Here is a 21,200-nt window from a genome sequence, read left to right on the forward strand (position 1 = left end):
GTCAACCACCTAACAGACATGGGATTTACACCCTGGGCCACCCATTGGATTGACAAGCTCATTTTCATCCCAAAGACAGCAGGGATCTCCTACTTTCTCTCCCATTGTTTGGTAGAGGATGCTGGGACTGGGCTGAGGAGGGTTCCACGGTGCTGGGCTCAGGATCGATGTGGAAGATGCCGATTTGCAGATAGATCAAGAGTCTGCTAGGGGATTGAGGTCACGGGTCTCCACACCCAGGCCCACACCTGCCGTTCCCACTCAAGTGTCCTCAACCCCGCCAAACACCAGGAGCTCCAAGGGCAGGTGCGGTGGTGAGGGCAGTCGTCAGACACAGTGTTGATGAGGGAAGTCTTATTGCAGGTGGCTTCTCAAATCGTGGAGTGCAAAGAGGGAGATTAAATGGCCACATGGGTTTCAAGAACTGGGTACCAGAGCTTCCGTTACCTGTCATATAGCAAATTACCCTCAATCCTACTGACTTCAAATAAAGATCATTTTCTTATTCACAGTTCTGTGGGTCAAAAATTTGGGCCAAATTCAGCATGACGCCTCAGCTCGTGTCAACTGACTGACTCCAATGGGGCTTCACTTATGTGGTTTCATTCACCAGCTTTCACTCACCTGCCTCCACTCACCTGCCTTAACTCACCAGCTTTCACTCACCTGCGTCCACTCACCTGCGTCCACTCACCTGCCTTAACTCACCAGCCTCCACTCACCTGCCTTAACTCACCAGCTTTCACTCACCTGCGTCCACTCACCTGCCTTAACTCACCAGCTTTCACTCACCTGCCTTCACTCACCCAGGTGGATTTGAACTGCATATCTTCGAGATCACAGTGCAGATTCTTAACCACTAGGCTAACAGAGCTCCCTAGCAGACATTGTGGTCAGAATGAAACTGCCTCAAGGGGTTTCCAAAGCTGTAACTCTTTATGGGTGCAGACTGCCTCTTTCCCCCACACAGCTGCTGTTGGGTTTGAACTGTTGACCTTTTGCTTAACCACCTAAATGCTTTAACCACTACCACCAGAGCTCCTAAATGAGAACCAGCAGAGGCTGCTTCTTGAGAACTTGATGAAATAAGAGAGGAGGCTACCATCACTTGTATTTGTCAGACACTGGAAGGGAGAGCTTTAAGGGAGCACAAAAGCCAGGTGTCAGGTGTCAGGTGTACCCTGATTGGGGCTTGTTGGCACAGGACAGCTGGAGGTGGCCGACTTTGAAGCCACGCATCCTGTGGGATTGGTTGGGGAAGCATATTCGACTTCCTGTGATCTGAGTTGAAAGCAGGACCAAAAGTAGGGAAACTGCCACTAAGTGACCATTGTCTGATTTTCCTTTTAACCTTTTTTTTTTTTTAATTTGAACAAAAGTTTACAGAAAGGTTGGCTTTTCATTCATACATTGTTCCACTGTTATAAAATTGGACTGGCATGGGGGGTTAGGCGGAGAATAGGAAAAGAATGGACAGATAATGAACGTTGCATTGGGACAGATGAGGGGAGAACTGTCTGAAAGGCGTGTGTGATTAGATTGTATGTATGACAACAATCTGGAACAAGAGGGCATTGCAAAGTGGATGCAGTGGGAGGACAAGGAAAGGAGGGGGTGGAAATGTGCAGCAATGCCTGACTTTTCTGATCCAATCACTGCAAAGATCATGGTCCTCGTTGGTTGACAATTGTCCGTTTGTATACTCTCCTCTCCTCTGCCTCTGTCAGATGTCCATCTGCCTTTTGGGGATGAGGACCCTACCCTGCCAGGAGCTCTTATCAAGGTCACCTCCTCGTCACCCCCTGATCTTTGGCCTTAGCTCTCATCTTCTCTGCATGACGTGTGTTTTGATTCCCACAGGATCCCCTGCCGTGGTCTGTCTGCCCGCTGAACGGTAACCACACGAGCTACGATGAGGAATGTGAGAAGGCCACCTCCACGCAGTACTTCTGGTACAGGAAGACCCTCAACATCTCCCCGTCCATCCAGGAGAACTCGGGGGTGCAGTGGGAGCCGGCGCTGTGCCTCATCCTGGCCTGGCTCGTGGTGTATCTGTGCATCCTGAGGGGCACTGAGTCAACGGGCAAGGTGGGCCCCCGGGGCTCTGCCTGCAGGTGGTGCTGGGCCAGCCCTGGGCAAGGCCGAGAGGCTCCCCTGTGTGGGGGGCAGAAGCTGTGCTGCGTAGAATGGGCAACGTTTCCCTCCAGCGAGCATGGGGCCAACTCATTTCTTGGACCGTTTTTTAGGATCTCCTTTGTTTTCACTCCAGGAGTTTTGTAGATTGGTCAGAAATAGGTTCTCATGGTAGGCTTTGCCATGCATCCAGCAGCCCTACTGAGTTCTTTTATGGGGAGATGTGTGCCAACTTAGTAATGTCTCCAGGGAGCCTTCTGAAAAGCTTCCTTTTCCAGAGGGGAGGGAGCCTCCAGAATTTTCTCATCCAGCGAGGGAGGAACTCCAGGGCCTTTCCTGAGTATCTCTGTGCCCGTGGGCTATTTATACATGTTAGTGCCCCTTGCCAGTTCTCCATCAAGTTCATTCAGACCTTTAACCAAGTGCCCGCTTTTCCTATTGCCCCATCTCCACGATGGTGGGAAAGGTGGAGGGTTGGAGGAAGGCCTTGGAAAGATGCACTGACATAGGAACAATGGGTTCAAGCATCTCCAAGACTCTGAGCATAGAGCAGAATGGGGCAAGGCTCTAACAACAACATCTCTATCTTGTACTTGATTTCTTCTATTGAAGTCTTGGATCGATTTATTACTCTTCCCAAGTTACAATGCCCTCTATCTAATGAACTATGATAAAAAAGACACACACACCTCCGCCTGGTGTCCTCAGGGTGAGAGGGCATGGGACAAACCCTAGATTCCTTAGCATTTGACAGGAAGATGGTATCATGCCTTGGAGGCAACAGGAGGGTCAAGTGCCATTGAGTCCAGCTGGACACGGGTTGCCAAGTGTCATTTACACAGGGGGCCTCGTGCTCTTAAAGGAATTGCCCATGTGCACACAAAACGAACCTCACAAACCAGTTTTGATTTACAAGTAAAAATTCCCACCTTGCGTAGCTGGTTGAAGCTGTCTGGTTGAAGGCTGTTAAAATGAGAACTAATAATAACAACAACCCCAGATATGTGCTGACCCTCTAGAGTTACCATGGAAACCAAAGATAAAACATCACTGAACTTGTGATGCCAATCCGTAGAAATAGAGGCTTTGGTTGGCGAAAAATCTCATTTAGGTGCAATTTTAAAGTCCATAAAAGTGAAACCTTTCATGAGAATTGTCATAAAAATCCAGTCAGTGGTATTTATGACAGGGACCTTGGTTGTTAGACTGGTACCATTAAAACTTGTGCTTTATGAGCACTTGGCAAAGCCCAGCCCTGGGATAAGCTGGCCTGCCTTCACACTCCTGACTTTTTTTCCCCCCTTGAGACTTTATACATCTGGTAAGTGGTTGTGTTTCCTGCTTTGCTTAGGCCACTAGGAAGCTCAGAGTTATATTTGACTCACCTGTAATAAGGGGGAGAGCCTTGCACACACACTGTGCATCTACCTTTTCCTTTAAGTGCATCTTACTGGATTGATCACCTTTTCTTTTAACATTGATTTCTTTACTTAGAAATCTCCAAGAAGTAATATGGTTGGTTTCCAGAGGCTAAAAGTCCAAGCCGGAGTCTCAGCCATGTTGATTCCTCCTTGTCTGTAGCCCAGATGTCCCTTGGCATCCCTTGGCCCTCACATGAAATGAGTATCTCTCTCTGTTCTGATCTTTTTATAACCAAGAAATTATTAGGTTTAGGACCCATCCTACAATGATATGACCTTACTAGCATTGTTGTTGTTATTGTGTACCACTGAGTCAGAACTGAACCATAACTGACCCTCCAGTGGGTTTTCAGAGGCAGTTAATCTACACAGGAGGAGATTGTCCATCCTTCTTCTGTGGAGCAACTGGTGGATTTGAACCAAGGGCCTGCGGGATTGCAGCACAGATTCTTGCCAGTAGGCAACCAGTGTTCCCTTTATTAGCATTGGGGGGGGGGAGGGGCTGGGAAGTATTTCCAAACAACCTCAGAGCCACAGGTAGAACCAGAAATTCAACGAATAATCTGAGGAGAGAAAGGCACAGTTCAGTCCGTAACAAAGATCTGTTTCACTTCTCTCTGCTGACTGTGATTTCCTGGCTGGTACAGATGTAGACAATCACATCCTATCACCCTATTTCTCCAGCTCCAACACAGAACCTGCATCTGACAAAGAATCTCTCTGGACTATCCAGAGACACTGTGAAGGTTTGGGGGGACAATGGAGTTGTGTTAAGCAGAAGGGGGCCACGTGGCCACCATGCCTCGGGGAAGCTGACTCTGTCCTCTGGCGCCCACAGGTGGTGTACTTCACTGCGTCGCTGCCGTATTGCGTGTTAATCATCTACTTGGTGAGAGGTCTCACGCTCCACGGAGCCACCAACGGCCTGACGTACATGTTCACTCCCAAGGTACACATGTGGAGAGAGGGGGCCCTGAGGGGAGGGTGCACTCCCCATCCTGCCAAGTTCAAGGAAGGGGGGAAGGGGACAAGGATGGCAGAGAGGACCCAGGGAGGTTGATGTGAACCCACCAGGTTGCAGTGACGGTGTTGGTTACCTGGATCGCCTACCTAGGCTGGACCACCACCACCGCTGCCCATAATAAAACCCTTATAGGACAAACAGCCCCCTGCCATCAACTCAATTCCAACTCACGGCAACCACTCATGTGGAGAACTGGAATTCCACCTCAGGGTTTTCTCGGTGATTATTTTCACAAAAGTTGGCTTTTCTTGCATAGTCCCTCTGAGCGGGTTTGAACCACTCACTTTCAAGTGAGTGACCTAGAGCAAACTATGACATCTTCAGCTGTCCCTCATAATCCTAGGGTGTCACGTCTTTACTCCACCGTTCTAGCTTCCCCTTCTTCCGGTTGATTGCTGGCCATTCCTCCCACCCCAAGTCTTGCTCCAAACCACTGTCTTAGTCATTTTGTGCTGGTATAACAGAAGGTCACAAGGTGGGGGCCTTTAAAGATAGAATTCTCTTTTCTCAGCACTCTAAAACGCCACTTTCAAGGTATAGGCAAGACCTACAGTGCCTGACACAGGGGAAGGTCCGTCCTTGTCTCTCCAAGCTTCTGCTTTTGTTATTGTGTGCCTTCAGTTTGGAACCAACTCATAACTGATTCTCCAGTGGCCGTAAAACACATGGGAGATTATCCATCTTTCTCAATGAAGTAGCTGGTGGATTTGAACTGCCTGCCTTTGGGTTGGCAGCACAATTCCTTACCACTAGGCCACCTGAGCTCCCTGAATTCCTGGGAGTTCTGGGTATTTCTTAGGCTTCCTTGGCTTGTAGATATAGCTTCTCATAATATCTTTGCCATGGATGACTCTCTTTCCATATACCTATTCTTTCCTTTTATAAGACCCCTGTCAGAAGGGCTCGGGACCTACTCTACTCCTCCATGACCTCTTTAATTGAACAACCACAATGAAAAACCTATTTCCCCTAAATAAGGTCATAGTCACAGGGACAGGGTTAGGATTTCAGCATAGCTTTTTTTTTTTAAATTTTTATTTTATTATTTTTGTGTGTACCGTCAAATCGGATCTGACTGGTACGGGAGGAGATTGCCCCTCCTTCTCCAGCAGAGCGTCTGGAGGATTCAAACCACATATCTCTGGGATGACAGTGCAGCTTCTTGCCACTAGGCCACCAGAGCTCCCTTTCAGCCTATCTTTTGAGGGAACACAATTCAATCCCTAAAACTCACCTTCTACTGTAGTGTCCTCGTGGTAGGCAGCTGCACTGTGATCCCTGTGCAGCAATCCCAAAGGCAAGCAGTTCAAATCCACCAGCTTCTCCTCAGGAGAAGGATGGGAAATCTTCTCTCCTGTGATTAACTGCCTCTGGGAACCCACTGACAGGTCAGTTATGACTAGATGGCAAACAACAAGAAGCTTGTCTACCATTAATATTATTCTCCTACTTACAGCTCATCTATGTCACCCCGTTTTTCGTAGGGACAGATCTCTCTCTTGTCAGGCTGTCTGCGGCCCTTCCTGAACCCAGTGCTCTCCAGGTACCCCACAGTGCTCCTCCCCCCTCCGTGTTCCATAGAGGCTTCAGGCCTTTGGGGCAGGACAAGTTCCTCATGTAGCAAGTCCCACACTGGAAATAAAATGCAATGATGCAGAGTAGTCCCCTCCCATTTTCAAACACCCATTAGTGCTGGTGCTGAGATTCAAAGCCAGGCCTAGGCCTCCACTACGCCCTGGATGCTGAGACTCTTAGCTGCCTGCGAAGGTCACAGATGAGGGACGTAATATGTTGCTGGGTTGTTGTATCTGACCATTTCATTAGAGAGCCTCCAGCGTGTAAGCGGCTGTGGATACACCATGAAGAGAGCTTGTGTGCTTTATCTGCTGGGGAACAGAAAGCCCCAGGCTTCAGGCCTGCCTCTGCCTGGCCGTGAGCTCATGTGCCCTTTCCTCCCTGCGCTGGGCCTCCTTCCCTTTGCAGATCGGAGAGTCTAAGATTCTCCCCCAGGGTTCACTAGGCCTGTCCCCCATCCCCTGTTGACCCTCTAGTTGGAGCAACTGGCCAACCCCAAGGCCTGGATCAATGCAGCCACACAGATCTTCTTCTCCCTGGGCCTGGGCTTCGGCAGCCTGATTGCCTTTGCCAGCTACAACGACCCCGCCAACAACTGCCAGAAGCACGCCATCATCGTGTCTCTCATCAACAGCTCCACCTCCATCTTCGCCAGCATCGTTACCTTCTCCATCTATGGCTTCAAGGCCACCTTTAACTACGAGAACTGCTTAAACAAGTAAGCCTGGGTAGCCCCTCTAAAGTCCCACTTGAAATGGGGAAACAAGTCCTCCCCGAAGCTCTGAGCTGGAGGGGCAGCTGGGACACAGTGGTCCCCAGGAAATCAAGAACTCCAACTCTGAGACTTCAATGCAGGATTCAAATTTACACCAACACCAACACCGACTCCCAAGTACCTGAGGGACTTCGGGCAACTCCATGTCTGCCTTGTAGGAATGAAAGGGCTCAACTTTTTCTTTTTTTCTCTCCTTTTTTTTAATTGAACAATGTCATTCATATTATATGTAATATCCAATATACATTTTCCCTTTTTTCACAGCCTATTCTTCCCATTTAATTTTTTTTCTCATTCATTCATTGTTACACATTTTTCTCCCTTCCCACCCCTCTCCTTAGTTCACATTTCTCTTTGAAAAGGAAAAAAAAAATTATTTCATTGTTATACAATCCCCTCTCCTCCTCCAGTCCACAGTTAATTTTACTATGAATTTCTTTTTCTAGAATCTTGTCATGAAAATAATACCTAATCATATATTCCTTTTAAACAGTTCTCTACCTCATCTGTTTCTAAGCAGTATACATTATTTATCCCCTCTTTTCTTAGGTTCCCCCCCCCCCAATTCCAATGTCAGTCCCATTTTACAACAGTGGCACCACGCAGTATTTGTCCTTTTGTGACTGAAATATTTCACTCAGCATAATGTCCTCCAGGCTCACCCATTTTGAATAATATTGCATGAGTTCCTTGTTTTTCAATGCAGTGTAGTAACCCATTGTCTGAATATACCAGAGCTTCTCTATCCATTCATTTGTTGATAGGCACTTGGGTTGTTTCCAACTCTTTGCTATTGTGAACAAAGCAGCAATAAACAAGGGTGTGCATATATCTGCGTGGGTGGCAGTTCTGGTTTCTTTAGGGAGGGCTCAACTTTTCAAAACACTTAACACACTAGGACATTCAACATACAAGTTATCATTTCGTTTGCCCCATCTCTCCCACCTCAAGAGGAATGAAGAGCTCTCTAGTTCAGCTATATAAATTAAAGGCTTTCATTTTTGTAGTTCTTTATTAAATATAAAAGACACTTCCTCCAGAGTCTTCGGTCCACTATGACATTCACTAGCAACAAATGACTACCGATAAATTTAAATCAGAGACGACAGCAGCGTGCAGCTTCCTCTGTCACCCTGCAGCTGCTCAGTCGTCACACACGGCTAGTGGCTACCATATTGGACAGCACAGATATAGACATTGTCCATCATCACAGACAGTTTCATTGGAGAGCACTGGCCGGGAGGCTTAATATAGTCTAACTGTAGGCTTAGTTCCCGCTGTCATTGCTGATCTTATTTGAAATTTCCTCAGAGTCATTCAGAATGATCCTGCCCTTTTAAAAGGGGCACTAGTCAACAGAAATTTCTTTGTTGGAGGGGAGAGGGATCTAATGTGACCTATGTAATGAGAAAATAAGAGACTGAGGGGAGGGGCAGCCTCTCTCAGAACCCCAGGCTTCTGAGAAGGTTTGGAGACTGTATGGCCTTTCTGTTCAGTGAAGGCCAATCTGATGGTCTACTCGACAGGGTGATTCTGCTGCTGACCAATTCTTTTGAACTTGAAGACGGCTATTTGACAGCCAGCAACTTGGAGCAAATGAAGACCTACCTGGCGTCCACTTACCCAAGCAAATACAGTGAGGTGTTCCCCCAGATTAAAAACTGCAGCTTGGAATCAGAGCTAGACACAGTAAGTGCTCTGTGGAAATTAGGGAGCGTGCAGCTTCAAAGGAACCCAATTCCTCCAAAGGCTACAGATAAGAAAGCAGTGGGAGGCGGAAGGTGGGGCTTCAGGGAAACGTGCTGTCCCTGAAAATCAAGGAAAAGAAACTTATGTCCCCTGTCCATTTGCAGAGAATGCTGAGAACCACTGTTCTCAGGGGCTAAGTAGGAGCCCTGATTATCATAAGGTTTCTTCAGATTGTCTGTGTCCTCCCCACCCCCCTTCCTCTTTTTAAGTTTCAAAAATGCAGGAAAGTGCTAATAACTCTTACTTTGTCGTTTGGAGTTCAGATTTCTATAGAACATAAAAGAAAAAGAGAAAAACAAACCAGAACACAATAGGGGCAAAGTTGAAGTTCCTTTGTTACTTATCCTAAGCTATTCTCTGTTTACTAGAGACAAGAATATTCATTTAAGCATGTTTATTGCCCATTTGTGGAAGAAGGATGGGCAGTCTCCTCCTGTGTGATTTACTGCCTCTGAAAACCCACCGGAGAGTCAGCTATGGGTCAGTTCCCACTCGACAGCATACAGTAACATCATAATATCAGATACAGCAATATCTATTAAAATACATTTATAATATACATTAAAAATAAAATATACATAATATATATTTATATGATATATAATGAAAATATATATTAAACAAAATATATTCAATATAGCTAGTAAAATATATTTACCCAACTCCCTCTTAGTTTATATTTAGCTTATTCTTTTAAAAAAATTTGCTGCTAAAATTATCATTTTTTTAATTTTATAAAATTATCTTTACTTACTGAGACTTTTCTCTTTTTTCACATGAACATTAGAATCAATTTTTCTTTTGGAAAAATAATCCCTTTGAAAAATTTTTCTTAGAATTGTATAGATTCTATAGTTTAATTTTGAAAAAGGAAATATCTTTTTTATTTGTAATTTTTATTTAGGGGTATACGTTAGTTCATCTTTTATTCAAATCCTTCATTCTTCAATTCATTTTAGTCATAGATTTTTTTAAAAAATATCTTTTATTAAGAATCTTGTTCTACCTGTTATACCTTCTCATCCTGTCCTATATATCTCTTAACCTTTTTGTTCCTTTTCCCCCCATTATGTTTTTCTTCTGTTTTCTTGATTCATTCCTAAGATATGTCTTCCAATTTTTAATTCTCTCTTCAGCTGCATCTAATCATGTATGTAACTACCAATTAAGCTTTTTAACTCTATAATCATATTTTTTGTTGTTTTCAAGCACTTTTAAAAAATTTACTTATTCATTCTAATAGTTTATGCTTGTATGTTTATCTTTGTATTTTATTTAAACACTTCATACACAGTAATATCAGTGGTGGCTGTGGACAGGAGAATGAGACTAGTCTGTCCTAGTGAGAGACACTGACATGACAGAGAAGTACCAGCTCATGACAATAATAAAAAGAAATTAAATGTTTGGAAGGTTTTCTTGTTTTACTATGTTTTCTAAGGTGACGTACCACCACCTCTTTATTGTTTACACCTAAGGTGGGCATTCTCTATGCCCCCCCTTGGCATGCCATTGAGTATCCTGTCTTCTGAATAAAGAGAGCTCTGGCAGTGTAGTTCTTAGGGAGCTTTTGCACAGGGTGAGCCTGCTGGCTGATAGAGGATGTGTCTCTGGTGTTCAAATTCACCAGTGTCTAAAGGACAAAGATGGACAATCCCCTGAGCAAGTTGCAGCCTCTGAAAAATCTGCCGGTCAGCTATGAGTTGGTTTCAATTCTATGGCAATGAGTTTGAGGTTTGGGAGGGAGGAGTTTGATAGTGTGTAAATGGCAATCTAACCTTTGTAAAGAAGTGTTTTAAATATAGTATTTCTTATTTATACTGACTCATAGTTGCTTGCCTTTTTATGTGTTTTCTAATCTCTGGGGGTTTTTTGTTTATTTTTTTAAATTATTTTTTTGTGTGCGTGTACCGTCAAATCAGATCTGACTGGTACAGGAGGAGATTGTCCCTCCTTCCCCGGCAGAGCATCTGGTGTGTTCGAACCCTGAGCCTCTGGGATTGTAGTTGCAGTTCCTTGCCACTAGGCCACCAGAGCTCCCCTAATCTCTGTTTTTGAGTTCACCATTTGATGTTAATTTCTGGGTCTTAAATTAGAGACACCACTCCTGCACCCAGAGAGTTTGCTTCTACTTATAGCTTAAAAGTAGAAGTGTGTGTGTATATATAAAAATATATACATATATGTGTGTGTATATGTATGTATGTATGTGTGTATATATGCATGTATGTGTGTATATATCTACACATACATATACATATACATATATATGTAGAAGTCTATTTAAGCCAGGTGGCACATCCAAAGCATGATTCCTTTAAAACTACCTCAAGGGATTTGTCATTAAACTGAAGTTCTCCACCTCACCACTGTGCCACATCTTAATATTTCTGCAACAACATTAGCACAGAAATATGGCCACACATAATTTTGACCCTCTTGCCAGAGGTAACCAAGTTATTTCCTCAAGTAAGTTCCACAGCATCCTGGCTGTGAACCCTCTGTTCCATCTTAGTACCCAGACACCAAGGTCGTAAAATACATAGTCATGAAAATAGAAGCAGAAGTTTATCCAAATACTATTTAATTCAGAATTTACAAGAGTTTGGATGGGAGAGGGGGACTCGGTGTTCAAAACTAACTGAGAGTTCTCAGCCTCCTCTATAAATATTATCTTCTGGTAATTCACATTTCCATTTTCTCCCAGCTGAGTCTGAGGGGCTGGTCTGCAGATGGACGGTCCAGTCATAGAATGTGATTCTTGTGGCCAGCAGAAATAGGAATCCAGGTCCAGGGTCTATAAAGGGGCTCACCATCCAGTGTGTGTAAGTCCCTTGGTGTGTAACTGGTGTCTTTTCCCCACGGGCAGGCAGTCCAGGGGACTGGCCTGGCTTTCATCGTCTACACCGAGGCCATTAAAAACATGGAGGTGTCCCAGTTGTGGTCGGTGCTGTACTTCTTCATGCTGCTGATGCTGGGCATTGGGAGTATGCTAGGGAACACAGCGGCCATCCTCACCCCGCTGACCGACAGCAAGGTCGTCTCCAGATATCTGCCCAAGGAGGCCATCTCAGGTCAGCAGGTCAGCCGTGCGGGTGGGGGCAGGGCAGGTTGGGATGGTGGAGAGCAAGTGGATTGAATGGGTTTTCCTGGGAGCTTTGTGTTTTTAGAGGCGGTCAGAGGTCGTCAACAACCTCACAACCTTCTTGCCGTGGTCATCTCCTCATCTTGGATAATCTAAGAACGTAGAAAAATAAGACATCAATCCCTCTGTTAGAGTGAAGAAATTATCAAAAGTCATTACAATGACATGGAGGTCAAATCTTCTGAAGATTCCTCAAAGATGACCAGCTTTCCAGAGAGAAGTGCTAGAAATTCAAGCTGGATTGAGAAGAGGCCATCAAATGAGAGATATCATTGCTGGTATTAGATGGATGCTGGCTGAAAGCAGTGAAGAGCAGAAAAAATATTGACTTGTGTGTTATTACTGCCCTTATTTTCTAAGAAGATTGCGTTTCTAGATTTTTCCCATTCCAGTTATGGGTTCATTTCACTCATATTTACGAATCTGTATCCAGTTCAATTTCACTTCATCAGTCGTGACTGAACCAGCAAGCGCCACTTGGAAGCCCTTGGTGTGCTGACGGTCTGTGGCGTGACAGTGGAAAGAGCGGGGTTGGGGTTGTAACTAGAAAAATCAAACGCTTCCTTTTGGGGTGTCCAAAGGAGGCAACCTCAAGGGGACTGGGACAAGAACTCAGGCTTTGGAAACAAACTGTCCTGTGTCTGAATCCTGTCTCTGCCACTTACCTGTCATAAGGCCCAAGGAAGGAGTCAGATGACATCTCTGAGATTTGCCTTCCTCATCTCTGAGAGGGGGTCACTGACATCTGACCTGGAGGGTACCTCGCACATTGGAGCTGGGCAGATATTCACGTTCTCCTTTTCCCACCTGGGGGATAGAACCTTGTCTAGGAGATCTTGATGAAGGTCCTCCACGGCTCAGGCGTCCCTTGATTTACCTCCCGTGAGCATGGAGACCGGACAAAAACTCAAGCAGTGCTGTCGAGATGGAACTGACTAATCACTGACCCTGCCGCACAACTCCCCGTGGACCACGCCACCCCAGCTCAGACAGAAGCCTGCATGAGATTCCCAACAGATTCTCAATGAAGAAAGACTAAAAGCATTCTCCTTGCAAATGGGGCCAGACAAGTATGCCCACTGTCACCTCTCCTAATCAATATTGTATTAGAAGTACTTGCTAGGGAAATGTGTCAAGAGAAGGAAGTAAGAGACACAAAAGACCTTCATAAAGAAAACAACAAAACACAAAAGTGGCAAAGTTTATTTAACAGGACAGCAACCAAGAGATTGTCAGAGAGGATGCATAAAGATTGGAACTTTCATACACTGTTGATGGGATTGTAAAATGGTACAACCAGTCTGGAAGACAGTTTGCTGAGATTCCCAATAGCAATGCCCACAACTTCTGCCTTTCCATTGAGCCCACTGACCCCTGCAGGACACCTCTGTGAATTGCATCAGTGACTCCAGCTGACACTCTTTGAGACCTTGTTATCACACACACACACACACACACACACACACACACACACACACACACACATTACATTCTGAGAAACAAAACTGTGTGGCAACAGCTCTTCCAACTCATTCGGATGAACCCATTGACCAACCATGCCCTGCCAGGAGGTGCTCTGCGGCTCCTGCTGCCCCCTGGACAATTGGATACGCAGGCAAGGGCTGGGGGGCGGGGAGGGGGTGTGCTGGGGAGCTGTCTGCCGCTGTGGACTGCAGGGCCCACCAGGACGGCGGCATCTCAGGCAGGTGAGTAGGTGGTCTTGTGGCCCGCAGGTCTGGTGTGTCTCCTCAGCTGCGCCGTTGGCATGGTGTTCACCATGGATGCCGGCAGCTACTGGTTCGACATATTCAATGACTACGCGGCCACCCTGTCCCTGCTGCTCATCGTCCTGGTGGAGACCATCTCCGTGTGTTACGTGTTCGGGCTGAGGAGGTGAGGCACGCCCCATGTCCCCTGCCGGCCAAGTGGTTTCCACACTGATGGGTTTCTGTAAGCTTGGCCTTGCCTCTGAAAGAGTCCCTGGAGGGGGAGGGAGAGGTGCAAACTGTTAATATGCTCAGCAACTAACCAAAAAGTTGACATTGGGTCTGCTCAGAGGTGCGGAAGAAAGGCCTGGCAATGTACTCCCAGAATATCAGCCATGAAAATCCTACAGCGCACGATTGTACCCTGTCATACAGGTCATCGTGAAGCCAATGGACTCCACCACAACTGGCTGCTTGGTTGGATTTGCAAAATTTTCCCTCTGCCCCAGATTTGCCCTCTACCAGTGTCCTCTATTTTCCATGTTTTCACATTGTATCACGGGGTGTCTATCAGTGGGCCCCGCCTGTGATGCGCTCCGGCAGGGAAGTGCCTCTGGCCACTAAGAGGCTCTGATCCCTGGCCAACATCAGCATTCTTCATGAGCCCTGAGTGAAGGCCAGCTGGTAACTTACGCCCTAGAAATTTCGGCAAACTCGAAATGCCGTAGGTTCCCAGCCCTTGGTGGTCAGCGCAGCGCCGGGATGTTTGGAATCCCCCTGGGGATGGAATGTGCAGCTGGGCCTCGGGCCTCGGGCCACGAGCAGCGGTCAAGCCAGAGCTGCTTATGCAGCATGTCCAGGTCCGGTTGCCGCTTGACGGGGCGCCAGTGAGCAGTTTCGGGTCACCATCCTCGTTTCCGTGGCCAGCTGGGAGAGCTCATCCAGCAATTTAAAGCTAATTGCCATTTTCACACCATTTTTCATAGAGAAGCTTCTGGCTGCATCAGAACCACGTGAGCATTTGTCAAAACGTAACCTCTCTGGGTCCCACCCCGACACGTTCTAATGCTGGAGGTCTGGGTCAGAGACCAAGACCTCCCATTTCTAATGAGCTCCCCAGCGATGCTGATGCTATGATCTCGGAAACGTACTTTGAGAACCACTAGTGTCTGTGCAAGTAATCCCGGTGGCACAGAGGTTAAGCACTTGGCTGGGCACTGAGGTATTGGCATTTTAAATCCATCTAGCAGCTGGTGGCCTAGTGGCAAAAAGCTGTGCTGCCATCCCAAAGGAATGCGGTTCGAACCCACCAGCTGCTCTTTGGGGAAGGATGGTCCCTTCCGGTGCAATTAACTGCCTCTGAAAACCACCAGAGGCTCAGCTATGGGTCGGTTCTGACTTGATGGTACAACAATAGCAGAAGCTTTGTAGGAAAAAGACTAGGTGATCTGTTTCCATAAAGATTGTTGTTGTTGTTGTTGTTGTTTTTGTTGTTGTTGTTGTTGTTGTTCAGCGCCTTCAAATTGATTAGGACTCATTGCAACACTATGAAGAATAGATAGAAACCTTGCCCTATCATATGCCATTCTCATGATCTCTGTCTTGCTCAAGTCCATTGTTACAATCTGTGTCAGTTGATCTGATTGAGTCTTCCTCTCTCTCTCTGACCCTTCACTGTTTCCACCATGACGTCTTTTTTCCAAGAACCGAGCCCTCATAGCAGCTTGCCTAAAGTATGTGATACCAAATGTCCCCATCCCTGCCTCGAAGCAGCGCTCTGGTTACACTTCCTCCAAGACAGAGTTGTTGGTTCTTTTGGTATTTCGTGGTATATTCAATGCTTTTCGTCAAGACCACAATTCAAAGGCATCAGTTCTTCAGTCATCCATAGTCATTGTCCAACACAGGCTGCATGTAAAGCATTGGAAATGCCCTGGCTTGGGTCCAGCCCACCTTAGTCTTCAAGGTGACATCCTTGCTCCTTAGCACTTTAAAGAGCTCCTTGACAGCAGATTTCTCCATTGCAACAACATGTCTTTTGATTTCTTGACTGTTGTTACTATATGTGTGGATTGTAGATCCAAGTAAAAGAAAATTGCTGACAACTTCAACCTTGTCTCTATCTATCATGATGCTGCCTATTGGCTCAGTGATGAGAATATTATTTTCTCTTCAGATTTTTTTATAAAGAAAACAAAAATCTATAAAGATTACAGCCTCGTCACAAGGGTCACCTTGAGTTGGAATCAACTTATTAGCACCTTTTATACTGAAAGGTCTCCAAACCTGCAGCCTGGGCCCCACCAGGGAGCTTGCTACCTAGGCTGTTGAGCTGATTCCCACTTGGGACCTCCCTCCGCTGGTTTCCTGAGACCACCAAGAGAACAGGTCCATCCTGGAGAGAATGAAACCAGGATGCTCCTTGGAGGCCAGGATTCTGAAGCTCCATCTCACATACTTTTGGACATGTTGCAAGGAAGGCCCAGTCCTTGGAGAGGAACGTCAGGCTTGGGAAGGTGGAGAGAGCGCACAAGAAGCTCCCTGGGAGAAAGGTGATCATTCTCCTCCCCTGTGATTTACAGACTCTGAAAACCACTGAAGGGTCCACTGTGAGTTGACTCTGACTCGATGGCAGTGAGCTTTTGAGTTTAAAAGTCAAGCAAAGCCAAATAGAGTCCTCTCTGTAGAATTCCCAGGGCCCTGGAGCATGGAGAGTCTCATAGGGAGTGAGGGGTATGATGTGCAGCGCTTCTAAAACTTACCTGATTAAGGAATTCTTCTCCTCCCTACCCTTCTATCTCCTCACCTCCTGAGCCCCCGCCAGCTACTGGCATCTCCCAGACATTTGTGTTCATGTGACCTGTCACTCTTTGTCCAGAACTGAGGGATCATCTAGGTCATAGGACTCCCCAGATTAGAACAGGCCAAGTTCCAGATAAACTGGGACAACTGGTCACCCAAGGAAGGCCAGACTAGAGAGAAAAATAATTTGAGAAGGTAGGTATCTGGAGGTACAGAGATGGTACAGGGGACAGAGAGAAACTGGAGCCACCAGATAGAGGGAACACTGTTCCATCAAAAGGGGCTTGATAAGTGATGGGGACCCAGGGAGAAACAGGGGGGCCCTGAAGACTCTAGTGGCCTGAGACGCCGAGGCCTCCTGTTTGTTTGGGCACAGCCCCATCTAGTGGCGACTTGTTGACAGTGTCCTGCAGTGGCTTTCTCCAGCCAACTCTCCCCCACAAGGAGGTGGGATTAGGAATAAAAATTTAAGGAAACACTAACACCTTCGCTTCGTGCACTTCTCAAAGTCCCAAGTGTTGCATACACATGTGTATCCACAGCCTGGAGGCACCAGGCCAGGTCTCAAATATGCAAGACGTGATTGCAACTCCAATCCAAACTCTTAAATTGGAACCAACACATAGCTCACCCTTCAGCAGGTTTTGGAGGCTGTTACCACAAGGGATGAGATTACCTTTTTCCTGTGGAGTCATTGGTGGATTTAAAGTGTGAGAAGTGCCCCTTTTGGCTTAGCACTACAACTTCTTAGGGACTAGAGGAGCCTCTGCTCCATACAAGGCCCCTCTCAGACTCCTGCCATGGTTGCCTCCTCGCTGTGGGAACAGTTTTAAAAGCTCTGGACAAGAGGCAGGAAAACGGGAGGCCTCCCAGGTTCTAGCCCTGCCTCAGCCCTTCCTCAGACAAGTCACGTGGCAGCCCTGGTCCTCTCTCCCCTCTCAGTGAGGACACTGGGCTGGTGGTCAGCGTTCCTCAAAGTGCTGAAGAGACGTCTCGTACTTCTGTGTGCACTATGGAGAAATACAGAGCCTGGCAAAACCACGAGGAAACAACTCTCGCTAAAATCAGCAGAAAGAAAAAGAGAGGTGGCGTGTGGACCTGATGGAAGTCAGGGTGGTGGTGAGGGTGGGCAAAGTTTGAAATAACGCTGGCTTGCCTCTAGTTTCAAGAGGCCAAAGTGCTTCCATCATCCGTCATTCAGTCCTCCTCCGCCCTTGTGTTTCAGCTCCCTTTTGCTACTATAATACTAGTACCACAAGGGGGTGGCTTTAAAGAATAGAAATTTCTTTTCTCCCAGTTCTGGAAGCTGTAAATCTAAACCAGCGGCTCAGCCTTGTTGAGTCCTTCTGTTGGCCGCTCCCCTGCCTCATGGTAACTGCTGGCAATCCCAGGGTCCCTTTGCTTGTAGACAGGGCCTAACACAGGGTCTATCTTACAACTGTGCATGTTCTTTTTCTATTTGGACTGGTTCTGACCACTCAGAAGTGATTAGGTTTGCTATGACTACATTAATATCTCAAAATGAAATCCCATTCCCAGTCTTTTCCATAGATAAAGGACTTCAGTGCATATGTGAGGGGACACAATGTCCTGGAGAGGGTGAAACTGAGCTGCTCCTTGGAGGCAAGGACTTTGAAGCTCCGTCTCACATATTTTGGACATGTTGCCAGGAGGTACATCATGCTTGGAGAGATAGAGGGACAGTGCAAGAGAGGAAGACCCCAGATGAGATGGATTGACTCGGTGACTAGAGTAATGGGGACAGGTGTGTCAGAGACAATGAGGTTGGCTCAGAATAGAGCAGGGTTCAGAGCTGCTGTACATAGGGTCACTTTGAGTTGCAGGCGATTCAAATGGCACATAATAACAATTCAGTGTATAACACCCAGCAAATCTGCTCTGGTTTCAAGGAACAAAAAATATTCTGCTCCGGGGACATTTCTGTTAGAATTGCTGTTAGTAAAGGTAGCAAGGTTGGGCTTTGGCAGGTGTCCTGTTGATTCTATGTTCTCGCTTTTCCTGGAAATTGTCCTTCTGGTTCGTGCTAAGCAGTCTTCACGAGAAGCCCTATACCCGGAAGATGTCTTTTGATGTCAGGGGGCAGTTCTTGGCCACATCTTTGTGGTGGTCTCCGCCCTTCTCACCTCTCACCCCCAACACCACCACTCTCCCCACAGAAAGCACTAGAGAAGGACCAATTCTGGAAGCTGAAAGCCTAAGTCATAGTGTCGATTCCTGGTGCAGCCTCTCCCTCCCTGTATCCAGGTCCTGCACCAGCATCTCTGGTGCCCAGACCAGAATCTTCCAGACCCAGCAGGGATGTGCAAGCTCCCTGCCCTCGCCTCCAGCTTCAAAGATAATCAGACTTTTCTCCTGTTTCTAAATAGATTTGAAAGTGACCTGCGGTCCATGACTGGCCGTGGCCTGAACTGGTACTGGAAGATCATGTGGGCCGGCGTGAGCCCGCTGCTAATCATCAGCCTTTTCATCTTCTACCTGTGTGACTACATCCTCACAGGAACGCTGCAATACCAGGCCTGGGACGCCTCCCAGGTACCCTCCCTGTCCCATAGGGCTGGGCTCGGCCCCCAAGGTCGCTGCAAAGCACCAGCCTCCGGTGCTCTGAAATCAAGGAAATAAATCCCCTCGGGGGCTTGACCAGGTTATGTGTCCCAACAAAGAAACATCACTGAAGTATTTAAAAATGCTTAGTGCTGGTAGCTTAGCAGTTAAGGAATTACACTGTCAACCCAAAGGTAGGCAGTTCAAATCCACCAGCTGCTCCAAAGAAGAAAGATGGGCAGTTTCCTCTGTGTGATTTACCGCCTCTGGAAACCTGCTGGAGGGTCAGCTAGGGGTTGATTCTGACTCTACGGCAAGGAGTTGTTGTTTCGTTGGGCCCTCAATAGCAGTGATGGGCAGTGTGTGTGTCCTGTCCAGAGCTCCTCAGTGGACTTTTTCTGAAAACTGAGGAAAAGTCTCCCTTTCCAGGTGCTGTTTCCCACCCATTCCCTTGGTCAGTTGGCCCTCTGACCTCCTTCCACTGTAGTAAAAACCAATCAAGCTGGAGGGCATGACCCCTTGCTCCTGAACTCTGACCTCTACAGGAGGCCCCGCTGAGGCCTGGGTGGAACAAGGCCTTGGGCCTTGAGTTCCTGGATCCTGAGTGAGTCTGCATTGACCTTAGGTGTGACCGGGACAGTACTGCTTACACAGGGGTCCGGCAGCCACTGACACCAGCCAGAAGGACAATATTTGAGCATTTACCGGCCAGAGAAGTCATATCAATCTGAGACTCAGTCTGGGCCATCCATGAACAAATCTACTTCCTCAAGGGAGTTATGCCCAGTGGCCAATTTGGATTTCTTTTCCTGTGGGTATATGCAGAGAAGCATGTATACTGGGGCAAATTACCTCATTTAAAAAGCAAGACTGGACTGACCTGTGCTTACGTACTGATCTCTTAACCTGTGTTCACCATAAGCTGGGTAATTCCACACTGGGGTATACAGACCCCAAGACACCCCACTTACACCACTCCATAGAGCACAGAGCCTACACAGGTATGACGTGGGCGGTGGCATCATAGGGAGAAGCTTTGCTGCTGTTGTTTTTCTCCAGCTCCTAGCAAACTAATACTCATAAAATGCAATCAACAGGAATCACTTAGAAAGTGAATTGAAAAAGTAGACAAAAACAAGCTCTATTTTTTAATAGAATTAAGATAAAAACAGACGCATGATTACTCTTCCACATTGCTGAAATAGTTCCCAAATGCCTTATTGTCTGTTTTCTGTAATTGCCTGACTACAAACTAAAGCTAACTATGGCCGGTGCATATAGCCCATTGTGAGTGTCAGCTGGTGTACACACCACGCTTCTGTTTGACTGTGACCCACACGGGCTTGACCTGACTTGATGATGGCACTGGTTTGGTTTTGGGGTTTGGAGGTGGTAGCCACAAACCTAAAACTGTTGCTTGTGGTTATTGTTTATGGCTTAGCTCCAAACAAGAGCTCTGAGCACACAAGTCAGAGCATGTGCTATTAGTCTATTTGTTTAAGGGGAAGAAAAAGATAAGTGGGCAGACAGTCTATCTGGAGTACCTGCTAGTGACCTGCAGGGCCAGGGGTGGCCTGAGAGGCACAGACTCCCAAGCCCATCAGCTCCAGCTCCTGCACCACCATGGGGGATCTGAGGCCTGGAGGGTGTGGCGTGCTCCTAAGAATCATCTTGGGGAGGTTCTATCTGCTGACCCTGAATTCTCCTTTCAGGGCCAGCTTGTGACCAAGGACTACCCGCCGTATGCGCTGGCCTTCATTGGGCTTCTCGTGGCTTCCTCCACCATGTGCATCCCCTTGGGGGCTCTGGGGACTTTTGCCATGCGCTGCCTCAAGCGTGGAGACACAGCCCCTGAGGCCTGAGAGATGGTTTTCCAGAGACCCAAGTCAGCTGCTCACCATCACAGCTCTGGGGGCGGAACCTCTTTGGCTGCCTTTGAAAAGATTTAAGCCAGAAGGCATCAGTCGGCCAACTTCCTGAGTCTTTAAGAAGAATTAGAAAGCGGAGGAAGACCTCCCTGGAGGGTGTGCACTCACACACGGGTGCTAAGTGGCTCTTTCCCCTCTGCCTCCTCCTGAGGCCGCACTGTGCTGTTTCCTTGTCATCAAGGGAGGCGTGTTGGTCAAGCCGGTCCTGGAGAATACTGCTGTCTATTCTAAGAAAGTTCTAGAATTAAGACACACTTTAAGTTGAAATTGGGCTACAATTTGTATACAATAAAATCTAACCGTTTTTATTGTTAAGAAAAATACACACAAAAGATCACAGGGCCATCTTTTTTTGTATCAGTTTGAATATTTAAGCACCT

At 46.9% G+C, this 21,200-nt stretch overlaps 1 protein-coding gene across 1 annotated transcript in view; it reads left to right on the plus strand.

Annotated features, from left to right (window-relative positions):
- The window catches only part of SLC6A20 (solute carrier family 6 (proline IMINO transporter), member 20), a 43,821-nt gene extending 23,067 nt beyond the window's left edge, over positions 1-20,754 (plus strand). The window contains exons 4-11 of the mRNA XM_006893049.1: positions 1,861-2,088; positions 4,393-4,503; positions 6,630-6,871; positions 8,455-8,617; positions 11,547-11,751; positions 13,556-13,715; positions 18,718-18,883; positions 20,605-20,754. Of these exons, the coding sequence (XP_006893111.1) occupies positions 1,861-2,088; positions 4,393-4,503; positions 6,630-6,871; positions 8,455-8,617; positions 11,547-11,751; positions 13,556-13,715; positions 18,718-18,883; positions 20,605-20,754 (1,425 nt within the window). The remainder of the gene's footprint in view (positions 1-1,860; positions 2,089-4,392; positions 4,504-6,629; positions 6,872-8,454; positions 8,618-11,546; positions 11,752-13,555; positions 13,716-18,717; positions 18,884-20,604) is intronic.
- Positions 20,755-21,200: the final 446 nt, after the last annotated feature.

The sequence above is a fragment of the Elephantulus edwardii genome, unplaced genomic scaffold, assembly GCF_000299155.1.
Source record: "Elephantulus edwardii isolate Elephantulus edwardi_28Jun2011 unplaced genomic scaffold, EleEdw1.0 scaffold00121, whole genome shotgun sequence".
In the NCBI taxonomy this organism is placed as follows: domain Eukaryota; kingdom Metazoa; phylum Chordata; class Mammalia; order Macroscelidea; family Macroscelididae; genus Elephantulus; species Elephantulus edwardii.